Raw genomic sequence first — 6,595 nt, forward strand, 5'->3', positions numbered from 1 at the left:
CCGCCGCCCGCTCCCGGCCGCGCGCGCCTTCTCCCTCCGCCGCCGCGGGTGGCACCCGCCGACCCTCGCCGCGTCCGCGCATTTGCACCGGCCGCTGACCCTTCTCCCGCACCCCGTCGCGCGCGCGCTCCCCACGCACCCGCTCTACGGCGACATCGTCACGCTGGGCGAGTACTACCTCACGCTGGGCTTTGCCTCGCAGCCGATCAACGTCCAGATCGACACGGGCAGCTCCACGCTCGCCGTCCCGCTCTCCACGTGTTCCAACTGCCGCCCAAACGATCACCGCCTGCGCCTCCCTTCCGCCGCCGACCCGCGCGCAGGGCTCATCTCGTGCGAGTCGCCCGCGTGCCGCCCCGGCACGTGCTCGCGCGCAGGCGCGTGCCGCGTGTGCTCGCGGACCCGCGCGTGCTGCGCCACCCAGATGCCACACGCGTGCGCCTTCTTCCTGTCGTACGCGGACGACTCCGGCGCGCAGGGCGCCCTCGTGCAGGCGGATGTCACCGTCGCGGGCCTCACCGTCCCGCTCGCGTTCGGAGGCATTCTCACCGAGACCGACGGCTTCGAGAATGATAATGTTGACGGTATTCTGGGCCTGGCGTATGAGTCGCTCGCGTGCAACCCGACGTGTGTCACCCCGCTGTTTGATAAGTTGTTGAAGGAGGGGCTCGTGGAGAGGGATGTCTTCTCGATTTGTACCGCAAGGAATGGGGGGACGTTGGTGCTGGGCGGGAGTAGTGATAGGTACTATGAGGGCGAGCTGCAGTATGTTCCGATGGTCGGGAAAGCCGTTAAGCAGTTTTATGACGTCGAGATCAATCACGTTCGTATCGGGGGGGAGAAAGTCACCGTACCTACCTTTTCGGATGCTATCGTCGACTCGGGGACCACCGTGCTTGTCATTACGAGGAAGGCTTACATGGCTATCAAGGCCCACTTTCAAGACAACTACTGCCACGTCCCGGGTTTGTGTGTCAACGCCAAGGGGAGGCAGGTGGCATCCACGCATGTCATCAAGGGCCCAAACGTCACGGAGCAGGCACAGCCGCACGAAATTCCCATGTTCGGAAGGGCTGCTGAAGGCCAGAGTTGGTTCAGCCCCGGTTACTGTGCCAGACTCACCGATAAGTACATTAAGATGCTTCCGGATATCACCATTGCCCTACAAGGCGGCGTTGAGCTCGTTATTGACCCCTTCACCTACATGCTAGAGTACGAAACTACGTCCGTGTTCGGGTGGGAGAATGTCAGCTATCGATGTCTGGGGATCTCATTTTTGGACAGCCTGGAGCTCATGCAGAACAAAGCAATCATGGGTAATACCGTCCTTCAAAAATATTTTGTGGAGTACGATCGAGAGAATTATCGTATCGGTTTTGCTGTCGCAAAGAACTGTGTCAACCAGTCTGCAGAACTGCTTATCACAGGCGCGGCGTCTGTGGCGAGGGGAAGCGGCCTTCCTCAATGGCTTCTAATCCTGGCCGCGGTTACATCAATTGCCGCCTGGATTGTGATTCTGGGTATGTGCGTAAGGGAATCGAGAAAATATTCGCAGTATACTCCCATTCCAAGCAGCAGGTGAAGGAAGGCGAGGGGACAGGCTTGTTCCTCCTGAAGACTTCTACATCTGTGTACGGGTATGTACAGACTATCACTCCTTGTCGGTCAGAACACTCTGACACACTGCCCCGAACTCACACAGCCGTTGGAACCAAGGGGTACAGCCAAGATGTACGGTATACTGTATAGCCAACAAAATCACACTGACAACGTCTACCCAGAAGGACTTCTCATAACAATGGTCTTGTTCTTGACGGGTTACCCTCAGTTCCCTGGCGTCACCTATCAAGACCACATCTCAAAATTGATTAGTTCAGGTTCCGTCGTGAGCATATGGCACACTCCTTTGGTATGCCACTGCGCAACTAACATGACAAATCAACCGATACCTCATTCCTTCGTCACTTTTGAGCTAACTCTTTCCGTTTCACGTGCGATAGCACGCCAACCTATATCTCTTCGGCAAAACCCTTCTGACCAGTCTATGACATCCACTCCTTCGTACGCCACACGCTGGGCATCGCCAATCGATGTACCAGTCGCAGTGACGCCGAGAACCCTTCCTCCTGCCGACACATAATCGCCCCCTTCATTTTTTGCAGTGCCAGCATGGTAGACAGTAACGCCATCAATGCTGTTTGCTGCGTCCAAGTTTCGGATGGTACTTCCTTTGTCGTACTTGCCGGGGTATCCCTTCGTAGCAAGCACGACAATGACTGCCGACAGCGGGTCCCATTCTAGTTTGAACCCATCTCTCCCCAGCGTACCTTTTGCTGTGCGATATAGCAATTCAAGCATGTCCGTGTTCATTCGTTTGCACAAAACCTGACATTCCGGATCGCCAAAACGGACGTTAAACTCGAGAACTTTGGCCTCCTTAGTTTCCGGATTGACCATCATGCCACAATACAAAATCCCGCGGAATTCACGCTGCTCCTCCTTCATCCCACGCATAGTCGGTAACACAACGCGATTCATGATTTGTTCCCTGAGTGCTAGATCACATACTGGAGCAGGGGAGTAAGCCCCCATGCCTCCCGTGTTCGGCCCTGTATCCCCATCGTATGCCGCTTTGTGATCCTGGGCCGACACGAGTGGCAAAGCCGTCTCCCCGTCCAAGAGCGCGAAGAAGCTGACTTCCTCCCCAACTAGAAACTCCTCTACAACCACCTGGGCCCCTGCGCTCCCGAACTCCCCCTCAACCAGAATCCTATCCACGGCGTCATCGGCCTCTGCGAGTGTCTTTGCTAACATGACACCTTTCCCAGCGGCGAGTCCGTCAGCCTTGACGACGATCGGGACGCCCTTCTCCCTGATAAAGGCCTTGGCAGCGCTGGGGTCCGCAAAAGGCTTGTACCATGCGGTGGGAATATGATGACGTTCCAAAAAGGCCTTGGTAAAGACCTTGGATCCCTCCAGGACGGCAGCTTCCATAGTGGGGCCAAAAGCGAGAATCTCTTGTTCTTGGAGACGATCGACGAGGCCGAGGACGAGCGGGACTTCGGGGCCGATGACCACGAGGGAGATGTTGTGTTTGCGGGCGAGGGAGACAATGGCGTCGACGTCATCAGCGGCGACGGAGGGGACGCATGTGCAAAGCGCGTCCATGCCGACGTTGCCCGGGGCGGCGTAGAGAGTGGAGACGTACGAGGAGGTGGAGATGGCGTGGACCAGGGCGTGCTCGCGGCCGCCGGAGCCGACGACAAGGACGTTGAGTGAGCGCTCGGGCACACCAAGAAGCTTCATGTGGGTAAGGTGGACGCGTGCTGGGCGGCATGGGCATGTCGGGTGTTGGGGTATGCTGATGAGGCGGGCGGGGCGATTGCTTGAAGTGACGAAGGAGGAAGTGAATGGAGAGTGGTCTTGGCATGTGGCTAGTTGGGATGGACAGCGGGTGATAGCGGCAGATACCGCAAACGCTGGGGAGTGCATCTTGGTGAAGAGAGTTAGATCACAGTTAGATCACTGGGGATGCACGAGGAGGACAAGGGCGGGAGTGGGGCGTTGGGAGAAATGTGGTCGTTTGCAGGGGAGATGTTGAGGAGATCAACATAAGCAATATGTTGACGTTTATGATGATATGATGTACAGATTCTGTACAGTACAGCGTTGATTTTATCTGTACTACAGATACAGGGGCCTCGAGTGCCGGTAGCTGGTGCTGGCACCGGCTAGGTTGCCAGCAACCACAAGCGCCAAGCCCTGACTTCTTCGTTTTCTCTTCTCTACGCGCCCCAAAGTCCCCACTACTCTGGCGAAGCGGTCACGCCGAGGTCGTCCAGCGCCGTGCGCAGCTCCTTGACGACACGCACCTGCACGTCCTCCGACAAGTATGGATGCATGGGGAGCGACAGCACCTCCCTGCTCGCCTCCTCGGCCACAATCAGTGCGCCGGGCTCCGACACCAGTCCCTTGAACACCGGTTGCTGGTGGCAGCACAACGGGTAGTAGATGGCGCACGCCACGTCCGACATCCGCATCCTCTTCGCCACCTCGTCACGCTTCTGCACACGTATTGTGTACACCCCGTACACGCTCCGCACCTCCCGGTCCTCGCGCACGACCCTTTGATACGTCGGCGTCACCACCCGCTCATCGTCGTATAGTAACCGGTTGTACGTCTCTGCGGCCTTTCCCCTCTTGTCTATCATCTCATCAAACGCTTTCAACTTGGTCAGCAACACAGCCGCCTGAATCGTATCCAACCGCCCGTTGACGCCTACGAGAACGTGTCTCCCCTCGACCTTCCCGTGCACCCTCAGGGCCCTGACCATCGCTGCGAGCTCTTTACTCCTGGTAAAAACGGCTCCCCCATCCCCGTAGCAGCTGAGCGGCTTGGTTGGAAAAAAGGAGGTGGTCGCCATCGTAACCTCCGGGGCCGCGCAGCTGCGATAGCCCCCCCTCCTCGCGCCAAAGCTCTGCGCCGCATCCTCGATGAGGGAAATCCTGGTGCCGAACTTTTCCTCCGCTGCGTCCAGCACGGCGCGTATTCTCTTCACGTCGGGTATCAAGCCGAACAGCGACACAGCGATGACAGCGCGGGTGGCGGCCGTGAGCAGCGGGGCCAGCTTCTCAGCATCCATGAGGTAGGTGTCCTTTTCGATGTCAGCAAACACGGGCGTGGCGCCGACGAGAGGGATAACCTCAGGCGTCGAGATCCAGGTGAAGGGGACTGTGACAACCTCGTGTCCGCGGCCGATGCGCAGGGCCTGCAGGCAGAGTTGCAGGGCGGTGGTGCCGTCGGACACGCCGATGCAGTGGACGGGGTGCTCGGTTTCGGGGGGAGTGACATAGCTGGAGAGGGCGGCCTCGAGCTCGGCTACTTCCGGACCGAGGATGAATGAGCCGCGCGCGGCGACTGCTGTGATCGCTGAAGAGATGGCTTGGCCGTGCACGGCGTACTCGGCACGCAGATCGACGAGCGGGATGGAGGAGGAGGCGTGCTGCAGCGAGGCAGGAGACGAGGGAGGCATGTTTGGAGCAGTGGGGTGGGAGTGCGTGGGGTGGGGGGTGGCCAGGGAAGGGGGATGGTGGGCGCGAGGGGGATGGGGGGCGCGAAGGTTTGGTGAGGGCCATTATTGACAGAGAGATGCGGTGGCACATTTATGGTGGCTCTATTTTTTACAAATGCATGATGGCATTTTCGGGTCGGATTTCTCCGGTCATGAATTGATCACGTGGCATACTTCCCATTCTGCCCGGGTGTTGAGCCATCGACAAATTCCACCGCAGCCCGCCAATACACAAACCTCTCCATCCCCACCACGCGCTCCAGCCTCCCAAACTCCTTCCCCTCGAAAGCACGACCACCTCTGCCCCCACGCGTTCCTTTGGGGAACTTGGTGACCCCCCCTCCAGCGTCAGCAAGTTCCCTAAAGCGCGGAGCAACATCCAAACCCCCTGCACGACGCCTATGCGACGAGCGCACCCTCCGCCTCCGACACAACCTTAACGTCCTCCCCGCCGGGGCTGACCCACAAGCTTTCGTGCATAACAGCCGCGACGACACCACTTGCGCACGTATCCGTAACGCCCGGGGTAACGACAAGCCTGCCGTTCTTCTCTCGATGGTCTTTCCCCAGGCCCAGGTCCTTCCCGACTTTCTTTGCGCCTTCCACAATCTCGGCCGCGCTCCATGTTGTCCCTGATGCGGCGTCCGTGAGGAGCGGCAAGTCGTGGTCTGGCGGGAGCGGGGCCTCGCCGCTGTACACCAGGAGGCTGCGGAAGGTGATGGATGCACGCATGTTCTCGTCCGAGGTGGTGACGACGTGGCGCAGGTACGGGTGGTCCGGGCTGTCGAAGGGGCGGCCAGAGAGGCGCGAGAAGCCGCGCGGGCCGCTGGCGTCGCGCAGGGCGACGCGCGGGGCGACGGCGTGGGCGAACGGGTGGACGGCGGAGAGGATGCCGGGCTCCGCGGGCGGGCCCGGGGCGAGGATGTCCTTGCCGATGAAGAGCAGCTCCGGGCGGTGGTTGCGCAGCGCGGCCTGCAGCGTGGGCAGCGGCAGCGGGCCGGACGGCGGCGGGAGCGCGACGAGCGTGGCGCCGAGGCGGGCGCACGCGAGCAGCAGCACGGCGTACTCCGGCGTGTGCGCGTGCAGCACGGCGAGGAGGACGCTCTTGGGCGAGACAGAGAGCTCGGAAAGGCCCGCCGAGAGCGCGGCGACGTGCGAGTCGAGCTCCGAGTAGGTCCACACGACCGGCCTGGACGGCGGCGGCGAGGCAAACTTGACGGCGTCCTTCATCGGCTTGGCACTGGAGGCGGCGGAGAGGAGCGAGGGGATGGTGGATAGGGCGCGGGTGTCGCTAGGGCGCAGGAGGGGGGCGCCGAGGCGGAGGGCGTGGCGGAGCATCGTGGGCGGTGCGATGGATCGGGAGGAGATCGGTGGGGCGGGACGTGGGGGTGGGAGAGGCGGAAGGAGAGGGGGAGGGAGAGGGGGAGGGAGAGGGGGAGGACTTGTCCGGTTGGGATGAGGGGGGGGGAGGAATGGGGAATGTACATTGCAGAGGCGGTGTAAGCCGGGAGTTTACAGAAGGT

The 6,595-nt window shown here is 60.5% G+C and overlaps 5 protein-coding genes; 1 reads left to right on the forward strand and 4 right to left on the reverse strand.

Annotated features, from left to right (window-relative positions):
• Positions 1 to 775: 775 nt before the first annotated feature.
• On the forward strand, positions 776 to 1,582 carry CHC_T00000891001 (hypothetical protein). The gene has a single exon (XM_005711162.1). It carries the CDS (start codon positions 776 to 778, stop codon positions 1,580 to 1,582), a length of 807 nt encoding a protein of 268 aa, XP_005711219.1.
• A 368-nt stretch (positions 1,583 to 1,950) lies between these two features.
• On the reverse strand, positions 1,951 to 3,306 carry CHC_T00000892001 (hypothetical protein). The gene has a single exon (XM_005711163.1). The coding sequence runs from the start codon at positions 3,304 to 3,306 to the stop codon at positions 1,951 to 1,953; it is 1,356 nt and encodes a 451-aa protein (XP_005711220.1).
• A 270-nt stretch (positions 3,307 to 3,576) lies between these two features.
• CHC_T00000893001 (hypothetical protein) lies at positions 3,577 to 4,643 on the reverse strand. XM_005711164.1 is given in 2 exon segments: positions 3,577 to 3,806; positions 3,807 to 4,643. The coding sequence occupies 1 exon segment, from the start codon at positions 4,641 to 4,643 to the stop codon at positions 3,807 to 3,809; it is 837 nt and encodes a 278-aa protein (XP_005711221.1). The 3' UTR covers positions 3,577 to 3,806.
• A 61-nt stretch (positions 4,644 to 4,704) lies between these two features.
• Positions 4,705 to 5,163, reverse strand: CHC_T00000894001 (hypothetical protein). Its single transcript, XM_005711165.1, has one exon. It carries the CDS (start codon positions 5,161 to 5,163, stop codon positions 4,705 to 4,707), a length of 459 nt encoding a protein of 152 aa, XP_005711222.1.
• An 18-nt stretch (positions 5,164 to 5,181) lies between these two features.
• CHC_T00000895001 (hypothetical protein) lies at positions 5,182 to 5,451 on the reverse strand. The gene has a single exon (XM_005711166.1). It carries the CDS (start codon positions 5,449 to 5,451, stop codon positions 5,182 to 5,184), a length of 270 nt encoding a protein of 89 aa, XP_005711223.1.
• Between the last annotated feature and the right edge of the window lie 1,144 nt (positions 5,452 to 6,595).

This window comes from Chondrus crispus, genomic scaffold (genome assembly GCF_000350225.1).
Source record: "Chondrus crispus Stackhouse genomic scaffold, scaffold_684, whole genome shotgun sequence".
Classification (NCBI taxonomy): domain Eukaryota; phylum Rhodophyta; class Florideophyceae; order Gigartinales; family Gigartinaceae; genus Chondrus; species Chondrus crispus.

What these genes read in the sequence shown, in the direction of transcription:
- CHC_T00000891001 (XM_005711162.1), top strand. Translation starts at nt 776, where the DNA reads ATGGTCGGGAAAGCCGTTAAGCAGTTTTATGACGTCGAGATCAATCAC.
- CHC_T00000892001 (XM_005711163.1), bottom strand. Translation starts at nt 3,306, where the DNA reads ATGAAGCTTCTTGGTGTGCCCGAGCGCTCACTCAACGTCCTTGTCGTC.
- CHC_T00000893001 (XM_005711164.1), bottom strand. Translation starts at nt 4,643, where the DNA reads ATGGATGCTGAGAAGCTGGCCCCGCTGCTCACGGCCGCCACCCGCGCT.
- CHC_T00000894001 (XM_005711165.1), bottom strand. Translation starts at nt 5,163, where the DNA reads ATGTGCCACCGCATCTCTCTGTCAATAATGGCCCTCACCAAACCTTCG.
- CHC_T00000895001 (XM_005711166.1), bottom strand. Translation starts at nt 5,451, where the DNA reads ATGTTGCTCCGCGCTTTAGGGAACTTGCTGACGCTGGAGGGGGGGTCA.